Source organism: Ascidia mentula, chromosome 4 (assembly GCF_947561715.1).
Source record: "Ascidia mentula chromosome 4, kaAscMent1.1, whole genome shotgun sequence".
NCBI classification, from domain to species: domain Eukaryota; kingdom Metazoa; phylum Chordata; class Ascidiacea; order Phlebobranchia; family Ascidiidae; genus Ascidia; species Ascidia mentula.
Genome location: NC_138569.1, coordinates 16,208,943 through 16,225,475, shown reverse-complemented (window position 1 = coordinate 16,225,475; position 16,533 = coordinate 16,208,943). Strand labels below are relative to the sequence as shown.

At 38.2% G+C, this 16,533-nt stretch overlaps 1 protein-coding gene across 2 annotated transcripts; it reads left to right on the top strand.

Moving 5' to 3' along the window:
• The first annotated feature begins 5,627 nt into the window (after window positions 1-5,627).
• Window positions 5,628-10,762, top strand: LOC145899646 (uncharacterized). Of its 2 annotated transcripts, XM_082988535.1 has the most exons (16): window positions 5,628-5,882; window positions 6,391-6,616; window positions 6,806-6,910; window positions 7,022-7,097; window positions 7,315-7,405; window positions 7,496-7,545; window positions 7,606-7,761; window positions 7,830-7,912; window positions 7,992-8,523; window positions 8,584-8,724; window positions 8,781-8,984; window positions 9,072-9,260; window positions 9,319-9,510; window positions 9,572-9,681; window positions 9,982-10,146; window positions 10,214-10,762. In XM_082988535.1, the coding sequence occupies exons 1-16, from the start codon at window positions 5,713-5,715 to the stop codon at window positions 10,442-10,444; spliced, it is 2,721 nt and encodes a 906-aa protein (XP_082844661.1). In that variant the 5' UTR covers window positions 5,628-5,712; the 3' UTR covers window positions 10,445-10,762. The 2 variants fall into 2 exon arrangements, with proteins under 2 accessions (XP_082844661.1, XP_082844662.1); XM_082988536.1 differs by lacking the exon at window positions 9,072-9,260.
• The last annotated feature ends 5,771 nt before the right edge of the window (window positions 10,763-16,533 follow it).

The window sequence follows — 16,533 nt, the reverse complement described above, 5'->3', positions numbered from 1 at the left end:
GGGCTAGAGTTCGGCGGATTTAACTAATTTTGCCAGTTGTCCGCCTGCTATTTAAACATTTTTAAATCAAGCGACTTGATATTTTTAACACATATATTAGAGCCTAGTCCGAAACGAGCTGTAGAAACCGAATTCGCGTATGTCTTTTAGTTTTTAATTCCTGGGCGAAAAGGCATGTTTCAAACTCTATCGGGCTAGGGTTCGGCGGATTTAACTAAATTTGCCACTTGCCCGCCTGCTATTTAAACATTTTTAAATCAAGTGACTTGATATTTTACACACATATATTACAGCCTAGTCCGAAACGAGCTGTAAAAACCGAATTCGCGTATGTCTTTTAGTTTTTAATTCCCGGTCGAAAACGCACGTTTTAAACTACGACGCTCGGTTTGGGCGGATTTAACTAAATTTGCCACTTGTCCGCCTGCTAATTAAACATTTTTAAGTTTAGCGACTTGATATTTTACACACAAATATTACAGCCTAGTCCGAAACGAGCTGTAAAAACCGAATTCGCGTATGTCGTTTAGTTTTTAATTCCTGAGCGAAAACGCATGTTTCAAACTCTATCGGGCTAGGGTTCGGCGGATTTAACTAAATTTGCTACTTGTCCGCCTGCTATTTAAACATTTTTAAATCAAGCGACTTGATATTTTACACACATATATTAGAGCCTAGTCCGAAACGATCTGTAAAAACCAAATTCGCGTTTGGCTTTTAGTTTTTAATTCCTGGGCGAAAAGGCATGTTTCAAACTCTATCGGGCTAGGGTTCGGCGGATTTAACTAATTTTGCCAGTTGTCCGCCTGCTATTTAAACATTTTTAAATCAAGCGACTTGATATTTTTTAAACATATATTAGAGCCTAGTCCGAAACGATCTGTAAAAACCAAATTCGCGTTTGGCTTTTAGTTTTTAATTCCTGGGCGAAAAGGCATGTTTCAAACTCTATCGGGCTAGGGTTCGGCGGATTTAACTAATTTTGCCAGTTGTCCGCCTGCTATTTAAACATTTTTAAATCAAGCGACTTGATATTTTACACACATATATTAGAGCCTAGTCCGAAACGATCTGTAAAAACCAAATTCGCGTTTGGCTTTTAGTTTTTAATTCCTGGGCGAAAACGCATGTTTCAAACTCTATCGGGCTAGGGTTCGGCGGATTTAACTAATTTTGCCAGTTGTCCGCCTGCTATTTAAACATTTTTAAATCAAGCGACTTGATATTTTTTAAACATATATTACAGCCTAGTCCGAAACGAGCTGTAAAAACCGAATTCGCGTATGTCTTTTAGTTTTTAATTCCTGGGCGAAAAGGCATGTTTCAAACTCTATCGGGCTAGGGTTCGGCGGATTTAACTAATTTTGCCAGTTGTCCACCTGCTATTTAAACATTTTTGAATCAAGCGACTTGATATTTTTTACACATATATATTGCAGCCTAGTCCAAAACGAGCTGTAAAAACCGAATTCGCGTATGTCTTTTAGTTTTTAATTCCTGGGCGAAAAGGCATGTTTCAAACTCTATCGGGCTAGGGTTCGGCGGATTTAACTAATTTTGCCAGTTGTCCGCCTGCTATTTAAACATTTTTAAATCAAGAGACTTGATATTTTTTACAGATATATTAGAGCCTAGTCCGAAACGAGCTGTAAAAACCGAATTCGCGTATGTCTTTTAGTTTTTAATTCCTGGGCGAAAAGGCATGTTTCAAACTCTATCGGGCTAGGGTTCGGCGGATTTAACTAAATTTGCCACTTGCCCGCCTGCTATTTAAACATTTTTAAATCAAGTGACTTGATATTTTACACACATATATTACAGCCTAGTCCGAAACGAGCTGTAAAAACCGAATTCGCGTATGTCTTTTAGTTTTTAATTCCCGGTCGAAAACGCACGTTTTAAACTACGACGCTCGGTTTGGGCGGATTTAACTAAATTTGCCACTTGTCCGCCTGCTAATTAAACATTTTTAAGTTTAGCGACTTGATATTTTACACACAAATATTACAGCCTAATCTGAAACGATCTGTAAAAACCGAATTCGCGTATGTCTTTTAGTTTTTAATTCCTGGGCGAAAAGGCATGTTTCAAACTCTATCGGGCTAGGGTTCGGCGGATTTAACTAATTTTGCCAGTTGTCCGCCTGCTATTTAAACATTTTTAAATCAAGCGACTTGATATTTTGCACACATATATTACAGCCTAGTCCGAAAAGAGCTGTAAAAACCGAATTCGCGTATGTCTTTTAGTTTTTGATTCCTGGGCGAAAACGCATGTTTCAAACTCTATCGGGCTAGGGTTCGGCGGATTTAACTGAATTTGCCACTTGTCCGCCTGCTATTTGAACATTTTTAAATTGAGCGACTTGATATTTTGCACACATATATTAGAGCCTAGTCCGAAACGATCTGTGAAAACCCAATTCGCGTATGTCTTTTAGTTTTTAATTCCTGGGCGAAAACGCATGTTTCAAACTATATCGGGCTAGGGTTCGGTGGATTTAACTAAATTTGCCACTTGTCCGCCTGCTATTTGAACATTTTTAAATGAAGCGACTTGATGTTTTACACACATATATTAGAGCCTAGTCGGAAAGGCGCTGTGAAAACCAAATTCGCGTATGTCTTTTAGTTTTTAATTCCTGGGCGAAAAGGCATGTTTCAAACTCTATCGGGCTAGGGTTCGGCGGATTTAACTAATTTTGCCAGTTGTCCGCCTGCTATTTAAACATTTTTAAATCAAGCGACTTGATATTTTTTACAGATATATTAGAGCCTTGTCCGAAACGAGCTGTAAAAACCGAATTCGCGTATGTCTTTTAGTTTTTAATTCCTGGGCGAAAAGGCATGTTTCAAACTCTATCGGGCTAGGGTTCGGCGGATTTAACTAAATTTGCCACTTGCCCGCCTGCTATTTAAACATTTTTAAATCAAGTGACTTGATATTTTACACACATATATTACAGCCTAGTCCGAAACGAGCTGTAAAAACCGAATTCGCCTATGTCTTTTAGTTTTTAATTCCCGGTCGAAAACGCACGTTTTAAACTACGACGCTCGGTTTGGGCGGATTTAACTAAATTTGCCACTTGTCCGCCTGCTATTTAAACATTTTTAAGTTTAGCGACTTGATATTTTACACACAAATATTACAGCCTAATCCGAAACGATCTGTAAAAACCGAATTCGCGTATGTCTTTTAGTTTTTAATTCCTGGGCGAAAAGGCATGTTTCAAACTCTATCGGGCTAGGGTTCGGCGGATTTAACTAATTTTGCCAGTTGTCCGCCTGCTATTTAAACATTTTTAAATCAAGCGACTTGATATTTTGCACACATATATTACAGCCTAGTCCGAAAAGAGCTGTAAAAACCGAATTCGCGTATGTCTTTTAATTTTTAATTCCTGGGCGAAAACGCACGTTTTAAACTAGATCGGGCTAGGGTTCGGCGGATTTAACTGAATTTGCCACTTGTCCGCCTGCTATTTGAACATTTTTTATTGAGCGACTTGATATTTTACACACATATATTAGAGCCTAGTTCGAAACGAGCTGTAAAAACCCAATTCGCGTATGTCTTTTAGTTTTTAATTCCTGGGCGAAAACGCATGTTTCAAACTATATCGGGCTAGGGTTCGGCGGATTTAACTGAATTTGCCACTTGTCCGCCTGCTATTTGAACATTTTTAAATTGAGCGACTTGATATTTTGCACACATATATTAGAGCCTAGTCCGAAACGATCTGTGAAAACCCAATTCGCGTATATCTTTTAGTTTTTAATTCCTGGGCGAAAACGCATGTTTTAAACTATGGCGCCATAGTTGGGCGGATTTAACTAATTTTGCCACTTGTCCGCCTGCTATTTTGACATTTTCAATTCATGCCAATTGATATTTTGCACCAAAATACTAGATGCCACTACAAAACGGGCAGTGAAAACCAAATTAGCTTATGTCCTGTATTTTTTTATTTCTGGGCGAAAACGCATATTTGAAACGGTGGTTGCTAAGGTATGATGTCCACTGTGAAATTGTAATGGTTGGCCAACTTTGCTATATTTTTTGAAATCAATTGAGACATGAAGATTTAAACACAAATTGTTTTTCCCGCTATGGTCACTACAGTGAGTGACGGTTCAAAGGCATTCGCAAACGAATTTTGTTTCGAAAACAAATTTTGTTTCTCACTATGTACAACATAGTGAGTAACTTACCAAAGGCCTTTGTAAACGAATTTTGTTTCGAAAACAAATTTTGTTTCCCACCATGTACAACATAGTGAGTAACTTACCAAAGGCATTTGTAAACGAATTTTGTTTCGAAAACAAATTTTGTTTCCCACCATGTACAACATAGTGAGTAACTTACCAAAGGCCTCTGTAAACGGATTTTGTTTTGAAAACAAATTTTGTTTTATACTATGTACAACATAGTGAGTGACTTGCGAAAAGTATTTGTAAACGAATTTTGTTTCGAAAACAAATTTTGTTTCATACTATGTACAACACAGTGAGTGACGTACCGAAGGCATTTGTGAACGAATTTTGTTTCGAAAACAAATTTTGATTCATGCTATATTGCTTTTATGCAACTTTTTGCATCTTTGAACAGATCTTTGAGTTTTCACAGAATATAGGTATATAGACGTATATAGCCGTAACCTACAATTACTGAGGCGTTTGAACTTGACGTAAGTCAAAAAACATTTTGCTTCAATATATGCCGTACTTATTTACTCGTATTTCACACAGTGTTTGTTTCGTATGATAGTGGAAGAAAATCTAGTGTGTTTTGGATTAATTCCTGTGACATGTCCCAACGGATTTAGTTTGATAAATTAATTGTTAAAGATTTTGGAACAGTCCTTTATATCCCCGGCCCCACTATTTCACGTTTGAACCCACATTGTCCAATTTATCCGATAGTGTTGATTCAAATAGCTCTGTAGACCCTGAAAAAATGGCATTTTTATTCCCTAATATGTTACAGCACGTTTGCGTAACGCTTCGAATTTCAAATATGGCCCTCTACCCCATCATGTGGCTGGAAGTCGACCAACAAATTTTGTTCACAAAATTCGTTTACAAAATTCGTTTACAAAATTCCAATTTTGTTTCCCACCATTACATAGGAAATGAGTTTTAGTTATGAATAACTATCACCTGACCATCACACAAATACAACTGCTCTTTATATTCGGCATTATCATTTAAATCGATTGCAGAGAATTTAAATTTGTAAACTATTTATAACTTCACAATGCCCAAGGCAGTGACGGTTATAAATGACCTGTAGTAACCTGTGTGACATTTCTACTGTTAATATTTTACCTGCCCACAGTACATACGTCATCCTTCCATCAGGTGCTTTCCGTTCCAAGGTTTTGTACGGCTTTAAATTGCCGTGCTTCCTATTTTTCGAAACAAAAAATGGAAGCAGTAGCCATCCGTTTGTAACCCTCATAAAAAAATGGAATGTTTGACAAAGCGAATTGTTTCCCCTCTCTCCCTCTCTCCCCCTCTCCCTCTCTCTCTCCCTCCCTTCCTCGATCTATTGTTACAATGAGATGGGGAATTTACAAAGGGCTAAAAAAACACGAGCCGTTCTCCTAAGAAGCAATAGCACCAGTTGGGTAAATGCGCAGTATATCTGTACTCAAGACAGAGACTGGATATAAACTTGATTACAACGTCTAAAGCGTGCAAAAAACACATGGATGTTCCTTGCCAACTGGACAAAGAGAAATTAAAGTTAATAAAACAAATCGGCAGAGGTGGATTTGGTTGCGTCACTCTACACGATTACCATACAACGGAAGGTGACTTGAAATCGGCGAAACTGGTAGCCGTTAAGAAGCTTCTGGATGGCCATATTCATGAGAAGTAAGTACACATAATATCACAAATGTTTTGATTGAATTTGATAACTTCATTTCGTTTGGCAATAGCAGAACAAAGTTTTAATCGATTTAGGTTATAACGAACTACATTGGAATTTGAGCAGAGTAATTCAAATGCCACAATCTAACTTAGCGTAATGCAAATGGGCTAATGCAAATGCCACGATCAAAGAAAATGTCACGATTTAAGTTAACCCTACTTCGCGTCTACTGAATGTAATATATGGCGACGTTTCAATGCAACTTAATTGAGGACAATACGAAAATACGTTACAAAACACTAAGAAGACAGCGAACCACCAGAAACGTCTAAGTAAGTTCTTAGATCGTATTTTTCTGTACCTCGTGCAAATTCCTGAGCTAACGGTTTTACAGCTTCAAACCAAACATACTTTTTTGCATTTGAAGATTTTTTAAAATTTGTAAATAATTGTGGGAACCTTTATGCTCGGCGAAGGAACATGTTTAAACACCCACTTTTATCTTGTAAGGGACATCAAACGTCTACAACAAGAGGCCCAACTACTGTGGAATCTCAAGTGTGAGCACATCATCAACATGGTGGGACTTCTCTGTAGCGAGAACGAGTTTTGTGTTGTGATGGAATACGCCAGCAACGGATCCTGTTTCGACTTTTTCCGTCACCTGAGAAGAACCGAAAACGCACGGAGAAACCGTCGACATATTTGGCCACTGAAATGTCGAATCGCTTATGAGGTTAGCGATGTGAATAAAACCAGTTGTCTTTTGAAACCAAATAATCGGTACAGGTTAAAGAAGTAAATCTGAAATATCGCTTATGAGGTTCGTAACGTAATCGTGCCAAAAAGTTAAACACAGAAATCCAACATTGTAACCTTCTACAAATAAACAAGAAAAACGTTTCATTCACACGATATCCCGTAGGTAATCGAAGGTATGAAGTTTCTCCACAGCAGAAGTCCAAAGAAGATCCTCCATCTTGACCTAAAAGCCGCAAATATTTTGCTTGACGAAAACCTTCATGCTAAAGTTAGTTGAACAAAAAAGCGTAAATTAAATTGAAATTTTGGTGGCGCGTTGTACAAGTTTACATCGGAAACAACAGAGCAGCCAATGTTGAGACGATACGTATTGTTTTAGATATGCGACTTTGGTCTTTCTCAAATGCACACACTTTCTGCACTGTCACGATCAATGTCGGTGTACCAGAAACTCGGTAAGCTAAAGCTGGTCTTGAGTTAATGTAAGAAGTTTTATCCTAATAAATAATCTGAATAAAATTGATCTTAAGATTGAAAACACTTTTGTGTGGCAGTAATATTTCATGCAAAGTCATATTTAGCAGGATCGCCCCACTGCGCAGGTCCTTGCTTGGCTATCACAGCTAACATATCGCGATCATTTGGTGATCACTTTCGTCTGGTTGCTTGTAGGTGAAAAAGTTGGAGGTACTATCAGTCACATTGCCCCAGAACACTTAAGGGATCCGAACAGAAAACCAACTGTTAAGTCCGACTCTTACAGGTGTGTGCCTTTTGTTTTCTTGCCTTTTTTTGATATGCAAACACTGTACCTCAATAATAAGCACATTTATAAACTTATCACGATTTTCAGTTTCGGCATTTTCGCTTGGGAGCTTCAAACCGACGAAGTGCCGTACAGAAGTAAGCAGCAAATTACAAAATAATATTTGCTGTGCATTATTGCCCCTTCAAAATTTTCAGATGCCATTAATGAACATGCTCTTTTGGGGGCAATGAGAATAGCAAACAATGTGAGACCAAGCACAGACCTAATACCAAAGGATGCACCGGACTTTCTCACAGAAATGATGTCAGAATGTTGGGAAGAAGAAGCAGAGAAACGACCAAATTTTCAACGTAAAATTATTATCAGTGCAATGTCATCAAGTGTGTTAAATATTAAAAAAATGTGTGTTTTTGATCAGAGCTTTTCGAAATGTTCTGCGAGGACTTCAAGGATATTTTGCCACTAGCGGAAACTTCAACTCTGATTGTTCTAGGACAAAAAGTTAGTAAAGTCCATGGAATTTTTGTAGTGTTTCATTTTGTGACAGATTCTTTATTAAACATTTTCCACATGTTTTTAGAATGTTTCGTTGAGTGCAGGCACCACCCTAAACACCTGCCATCTGGAGATATCCAGCTTTTCCAAAAACCAGCAACAATTCGATAAAATGAGTGTCTACACAACTGACCGACGAGCACCTTGCCATACCGTTGCAACTCCTGTCTCTGGACGTACAGACAGCGACTACGGTTCATCCCCTGTAAAAATCAAAAACGACCAAACATTTTCGGAAACTTATACGACTTATGGCATCCAAAACCTAATGCGATCCCAGATAAGTGAAGACAAGAAAGACGGGGGATCGTCAAGCAATACTCCCAATGACGAGGGTTTTGACGAATTGGAAACGCAACCGAAAAAAATGCAGTGTGGTTTGGAAAATAGAAATGATCCTAAATCTTTTCAAGACTCAAACAGTATTGGAAAGGTAAGTAGAGTCAGGTCTTTAGCACGAAGACCATCATATCCATTCGGCGGATCTTCACATCTGTATTGCAGCGTTGCTTCAGCAGACACAGGAGTACCAATCGAGAAAAGACGCCAAAAGAAAGGTTAAATGAGATATATTGTTGCTGTCAAATATATATTCAAATTAAGTTATTTTAAAACAGGGTTTTATAAAAGCACAACTTGCCGCAGTTTGGGAATTATTCTCTTGTCACTGCTGTTATTGGTGATATCGGCATTTGTAGTCCTATACTTTGTTCACAACAAAAGCTTTTGTTTTCTGCTCAGAAACTGTTCGAATAATGGTAAATAATCAATGGTTTTATAGTTTTACAACACAATAAATAACGGAAAACTTCAGTTTCACCCACTACTCACACAACCTGCAATCAACACAAATTTCTTCATAACAAACCGGCGATGAGAGTTGATTGCAAATCGTCTTCTCTGGGAATTGTCAACCTTTGTCAACTTTCATGCACCAATGGTTTTGAGCTTATCGGTGGTAATCATGTGACTTGTTTGAATGGAAGTCTTTCATCGACTCCTGCTACTTGTGAAAGAGGTAAGTGCACTGCTTGTTATTTTGTAAAAACTTATATCACAACATACCAGTAGTGTGGTTAACAATAAATGTTGTTTGTACTTATAGTTGAGCGATGTTCAAAAATAAATGAAGTGCATCACGTGGAAAGAACATGTACGAGTCAAGGCAACGAATTTCGAGTGGGTGATGTTTGTGTATTCAGTTGTCACAACGGATACGCGTTGGTGGGTTCACCCACACTAACTTGTACAAACAGGGGCGTTTGGTCTGCCAGTACACCTCACTGTACAAAAGGTGAATAAACAATATTGTAACGCCAGTACTGTAAAGTTTTTTCAATTCTCTCATTAAGTTGTCCCCATGTGTGACGTCAGTCGTCTTACTGGAGGAAAGTTGATTTGCAACGGGTTTGAGGTAGCGAAAGTGAAAGCGGAATCTGTTTGTAACATGAAGTGTGACGATGGTTACAAACTCATCGGATCACCGGAACGAACATGTTTGGAAACTGGTGACTGGTCTGTGTCAAATTCAAAGTGTTCAAGAAGTAAGAAATTTTGCTTTGTGTATCTCTGGTCTCTCAATACTATGTGGCATCTTACGTTAAGCTTGTATGGGCGAAATTGTTCCACAAGAATTGGAGACAATCAATTGTACCAATGGCAATCTAGAAGGATCCAGGTGCTCGTATCGTTGTTCAGGAATGCGTACGTCATCGGTTAGTTCGCACCAGATTTAGAAAAATATTTAATTTTCTCTTGTTTTCGACAAATCTGCTCCATGCCGTGTATATTTCTAGGATTAGTACTTCGGGAGCAGTGTCTTAGAAAAGTGATTTTTTATTTGAAGTGTTTGATTTTTATCATAACGTGCGTATATGATATGATTGTGATATAAGATATTTGAGCGCTCACCCAAGAAAAGGTCATTCGTTTCAACAATTTCTGTGTGCAGCGTTATAACACCTTGTAATGAAAGTTGGAAACCACTGACTTACATTATTTTTTTCTTTCAAAAGGATCAAACAGAAAGAATGTGTACAGCTAGCGGTCAATGGAGCAATCCATTTCCTGTATGCAAATGTCCCCAATGCAAATACGGCCTCATGTGTGACAATTCCCTATCTTATCAAATTCTTCGCGACCAAATTCAATCATTACGAAACGACCAGTCTCCGATTCAGGCAAGTATTTCCAAGAATTGTGGTTTGTTTTTTAGGGAAACCATAATATCTTATTGACACATAACAGCTGACGTATGGAGAGCATACAATCACGTGTGAAAGTGACGTCGATATTTGGTTTATCAACTACGACTGCACGTGTAGAGATTCGGCAGATAACTGGTACGGAACTTGTAACGATTATCTGACTCGACTTGAAGCATGTCGTCACGCTGTTGCTAATCTCTTGCGCCACCACGTGACTAATGGGTTGTATGAAGCTCCATGTGACATAGGCCAAGTTCCGTCGGAATGTTAATAATCACTACTGCAATCTTTTTGTTGACAGTTGTTTTGTCAATGTAAGTATTCTTGTAATGCGCTTTTGCTTGTCGCCACAAAGCACACCTTACAAGTTCAAAAAAGTGCAATGCTTAGTCGAATTTGAAATCACAAAAAGTAACGCACTTGACAAAATGTTTTACGAACAATCGTTTTCAAAATAACGACCAAAAATGTATTACTGTAATGTGCGTTAATTGGCGTCTAACACTATTGTATTTAGTCAAGATATATTAGCCAATAAAGTTGTAAAGTTGTGGAATAAAGATGTACACATGTTCAAAATAGAGAAACAATTCAAGGTCTCCGTTGTATGTTTTGCTCAGCCTTAGAAATGAAACTGACTTTTGATACGCATTTCAAACATGCAATAAAAGTTTTAGTATGCTTAAACACGATCGTGAAGATTACATGTACGGACAAACAATTTGACATGAAAATATGGGCCCTTCCTTTGGATGTTGAGATCAGCATCGAGGCATCATTTCCATCAGGAACTTTGCAGCAACTTTGGGTGTTTTGTTCTTCCATGTTAGGCAACGCATTATAATTATAATTTTTGCCATTGAAAAGAGCTAGTTTGTTTCGCGCACCTGCAGTGAAGTGATTATTGTTAATGGTAGCGCATTATTATTAAGTTGCTTAGTTTTAATCGTTTTTGGAGTTTCGCCAGTCGCCAGTTCCCAGAACACAGAGAGTGATAGTTCCTTCAGAACATATATATGTATAAAAGTCTACACTAAAACAATTTTCTTACAAAAGCTTTTCTTTAAAGCGTATATAATTTTCTGACATACAAGGTTTTTGAACGCGGATCATCGAACGAGATAAAGCGGTGAATGTGGGCATCTAAGAGAGGCCAAAATCGCATATCTGCATGTGTGTCTACAAATACGTTTTATCACTTAATGGAGCATAACGAGGGACTGGAAAACTAATACAACAGGCGACCTTCTTATTTTTGTAGCTATATCAAAGTTTATTTTTAACTTTGTGACTTTATTTGGTCAGAGTTAACAGCGTGAGTGTTTCTTTCCAATAAGTTTAGCTTGTTTGAGCGAAAAATGTAAAATACCCCTCTGATGTCTCTTCAATCCATACATTGCGTGGTTTTGTCACATTATAATCTGTGATGAACGACCTGACAAACTTTCAGTTGATGCTCGACAGCAAATATGATGGGAATATGGGTTTTGTTTGAAGAGCTTTTGTTACATATTTGCGTTCTACGTCAAACGAGCACATACAAAGGGAAGACTCAAATACAGGCAAGTAAACTTTAGAACCGCAACGGTGCGAAGGTGACGAGAGCGCAGCGGAATTAATCAACAAAGCGTCGATACGCAAGTATGGATATACCCTGTCAACTGAATAAAGACGAGCTATTTTTTATGAAACAAGTTGGTAGAGGTGGGTTCGGATGCGTTAGTTTGCACAAGTATCTTACGATCGAAAACGAAAAGGAGGTGGAAAAGCTTGTGGCCGTCAAAAAATTGTTGGATGGTCACATCCGCGAAAAGTAAGAGCTACATAAACTGATATGCTGATAAGTTTTAATTTTCAATAATTTCTAATATATTGAACACTAAGTACTTAATGTGTAAAAAAAGCAAAACGGAGATGTCAAAATAGATAATTGTATTTGAAGTTCGTTTTTTTATACCAAGAGACCTCAAACGGCTACAACACGAGGCCCAACTACTGTGGAATCTCAAGTGTGAGCACATCATCAACATGGTGGGACTTCTCTGTAGCGAGAACGAGTTTTGTGTTGTGATGGAATACGCCAGCAACGGTTCCTGTTTCGACTTCTTTCGCGATTTGCACAAATTTTCAAACACTGCTGAAAAAAGACGCAACTTTTGGCCGTTAAAATGTCGAATATCGTATGAGGTGGGTGTGGATTATATTGTTTGTCCTCTCTATCTTGATTTTACCAAAAGAGATCCTTTGGAAAGACATTCAATTGCAGACCTTAGCTGTCATAACGATCATTATTCATAAGATAATAGTCGAATCAAAGTCATGTCGCAGCCACTAGGTAAACTTTTACTACATAACTGAACTTATTATCGCACCCAAGCTCTCATTCGTTAGTAACCAGCCATCTTTCGATTATCTTTTAGGTGATTGAGGGCATGAAGTTTCTTCACAGGAAACAGCCTAAAAAAATCTTGCATCTCGATTTAAAATCTGCAAATGTATTACTTGACGAAAACCTCCATGCCAAAGTAAGACGGCCTGCTATATTAGCTTTCCAGGAGCTCGTTATGCTCCACTAAGCAGTAAAACTTATTTGTTGACACCATGTAGATATGCGATTTTGGCCTCTCTCAGATGCACACATTTACCGCTTTATCTCGCTCGATGACCCGTGTTCAAAAACCTGGTAAGGCACAAAATTATTTACGCTATAAAGAAAAGCTTTTTGAACAAAATTGTTTTAATGTACACCTTCTATGTATTGATATCATGGCATGTTGTAGGTGAAACCGTGTTGGGGACAATTACTCACATTGCACCAGAACACATTAGAGATGCGAACATGCCAGCAACGGTTAAGTCCGATATGTACAGGTTCATTTAATACTGAATTGAAATTTATTCATTTTATTGTTGTGCACTGCATTGAAATTTAAGAAATTGTGCCATTTTATTTTTCATAGTTTTGGGGTTTTTCTTTGGGAACTGGCAACTGGTGAAACTCCTTATAAGTGTGAGTAAAACTAAGAGAATTCACTGATCCAATACAGTTTATATTACATTTTTCACATGGAAAACTGGGCAACTGATTGAAATGCGTTAACATTATCAATACTCCCTTTACTGCAGATGCACGCAACAAACAAGCTCTCCAAATGGCCAGAATTATAAATAACGTGTTACCGAACATGGAAGAAATACCCAAAGATGCACCAAAGTTCCTCATGGAAATGATGCCTCGATGCTTGTCCCAAGATCCGAAGGAACGTCCGACATTTTCATGTCAGATGGTTTGTCCGTACATGTAATCTTTAAGATCGCATTTCAGCATACTAAAACTTTTATTGCATGTTTGTTCTGCGTATCAAAAGTCAGTTTCTTTTCTAGGGCTGAGCAAAACATACAATGGAGACTTTGAAGAGTTTCTACAGCAAGCGGACAAATCGGCCAGGATAGTTCTTGAAATGAAGGTCAATTTGCAAAATGTGGTCGCCGCATGTTCCTTTTTTGATTTTTTTTAATGGTCGACTTTCGTATATAGGCTGCTGAAGTATCATTCTGTTTACTTCCCAAAACATTTAATACCCGTTAAAACGCCGTAAATTTAGCAAATTAAGCAAGTGTTTCTGATACAATATAGTCTGCCAAAACAAAAAGCAAGAAACTGTTCTCAGTTTTCAGCAATGTCAAGCGAAAAATCATGTCATTTGGAAATTTCCACTGAATCGAGGATCTCTAAACAGATACAAAAACAAAAGATTTCCGAATCAAAGGACGAAATCGTGCAAAGTGGAACCGTTTCCGAAATAAGTAGCAATCGAAACTCCAACCACAACTCTGAGCACGCAGTTCTCTCTGAAATATCCAGCATTGCGATGACACCCAACACCTGCAGTTCTGACGTCAGTGGAAATGAAGTAGTGTTCCATTTGAGCCAACCTAGGCCCAGCGTTGAATCTGAATACGCTCAACGTCTGCTGATTCCCGATGGAAACCAAAGTGATGTCGAAACATCTGAAAGTTGTGTTGTTTCCTACACTCTCGTTAATTATTTTTTAAACCCTTGCTTTGTATCCAGGTTGCTGTAGCACCAAAGGTCGTTCATTGAAGCTGGCTTGTTTCGTTATTGTACCAGTGTCGGTCGTCGTACTGGCGATAGTGGTTGTATATGCTTTTCTGAAACAGAATTCATGCACAACTTGGGGAAACTGCGAAAATCCAGGTGTGGCATTATATCATAGAAACTTATGTTCCTTGCAAACACAGTGTCGAATGGAAGAACATTGCCTTGCAAGCAATGCCCGTACTTCACAATAAACCAACGGGGCGCATCAATTGTGTAATTTGGTTCGAAATGTCCTTTTCAGCAACATCCAGTGGCCAAAAGATATTTATTTCACGCCATTTTGTCTTCAGCTGTCCTTTGTCCCGTGTTAGATAAAATCAAAAATGGTAATGCAACGTGTGTAAGTCAAGAAAGAGGAGAATTTCGACCCAAAGATGTTTGCTTGTACAGTTGTATCAATGGTCATGACTTGATCGGCTCATCATCTCTTGTTTGTACGGACAAGGGTACATGGTCTCACAGCCCTCCTCTGTGCTCGAAAGGTACTATGGTGTTATCATAAACATAAACGTTGAAAAATCCCAATATTTCGTTAAACACTTTCGATTTCAGTGTGCAGTATAGACCATGTTCCTGAAAATCTTGTTGAAATAAACTGCACCGGCGGAAAGTTTGCAGGATCCAGCTGTTATTACACTTGTAACGGGCCGCACACATCTGTGGTAAGAGTATGTTTTGTTTTCTTCTGCTTGCAAAATGAAATAAATACTCTAATATTTTACTTTGCTGCTGTATGTGTGCTTCAGGGACCAACTGTGAGAACATGTCAACCAAACGGTCAATGGAGCAACCCCTTTCCCACCTGCAAGTGCCCTGTATGCAAATATGGTGACATGTGCGACAAATCGCTTCTGTATTCAGACTTATTTTTTCAACTTGCACGGTTGCAAACTGAAGGCCAGTCTGTTCAGGTAAACCATTTCATTGATCGTAATTTTCATCAGTGGAGTAAATGCGATAAACATAATAAGCATTATTGTAATATTTTTGTTGTGCAGTTGACCTACGGCGAACACAAAATCTTCTGCGAAACAGACATCGACTTTTTCACCGATAAGTGGACAAACAAATATGATTGCACATGTTGGCCTCATGGTGCAAATAATCGTCGCAAGGTTTGCAAAAATCGTTCCACTCGCCAAAAAGTATGCGGTCTTGCTGTTGGCGTTCTTTTGCGAGCGCTCGTAATGGAAGGCGTGTATGAGGAACCTTGCGACCTAGAAGAAACAAGAAAGTCGTGTTAAAATAAAGAAACATTACATTAACGTTTTTCGATATGTCTTTGACTTTTTTGTTTGACGGAGACGAGATTGACAGCGCTCGTGTAACCAAATCCAAATCAGCTCTATGATGCATTTATTGGGAAAAAAAAGCGGCGACACGTTTTGATTCAGTTGCTCCAAACAATTTTTTGTAATAAATCTTACCATAAATAATTTAACCTTTGTACTACAACAATACGTTCGATTTTCTTACAGCTTACAACTTCTTGGATGTCACACCGATTGTTTCTTGTGTTTCTATCTCGTTGTGTTTTTGCTATCTTCGATGTTATACCTACGAACGCAACTGACAGCTGCTGTGTAGTAGCGCCCATTGGTTCATTACACCACTTTCTGCATTATTCAAATAAGGTTGCATTTAAATAAGGCATCAGGTATATATGTTGACTGATGGTAACTAAATACAACAGTGTTGGTCGCAATTTAACAAAAAATTGCATTGATTATTTTTTGGTCGTTTTTATCAAAGCACTGACGCGGTGCATTAAAGAAATTGTATAACAAAGCAGTTGTTCGCAAAACATTTTGTAATTTTTTTTCCTGTCGTTGCAAGTCAATGTGCAAAAATCCGCACCTTAATGCACCCGAATGACTGTCACATTTTATTTGAAATATTAAGGTGCTGGTGAATTGGTATAACTTGTGTAGATCTGTTGATCTAAAGTATTTCATTAAAACGAGGAAACACAATGCGTTATTGCCAAATAAATCACAATCAGACAAAACAGAAATTCACTAACTGTCAACAAAAAGATTGCAGCAGTGATCATTAACATTCCGATGGAATGTTTTGGCCCATGTCACATGGAACTTCATACAACCCATTAGCCACGTGGTGGCGCAGAAGATTAGCAACAGCATGTCGACATGCTTCACGTCGAGTCAGATAATCGTTACAAGTTCCATCCAAGTTATCAGCCGAATCTCTACACGTGCTGTCGTAGTTGAAAAAAC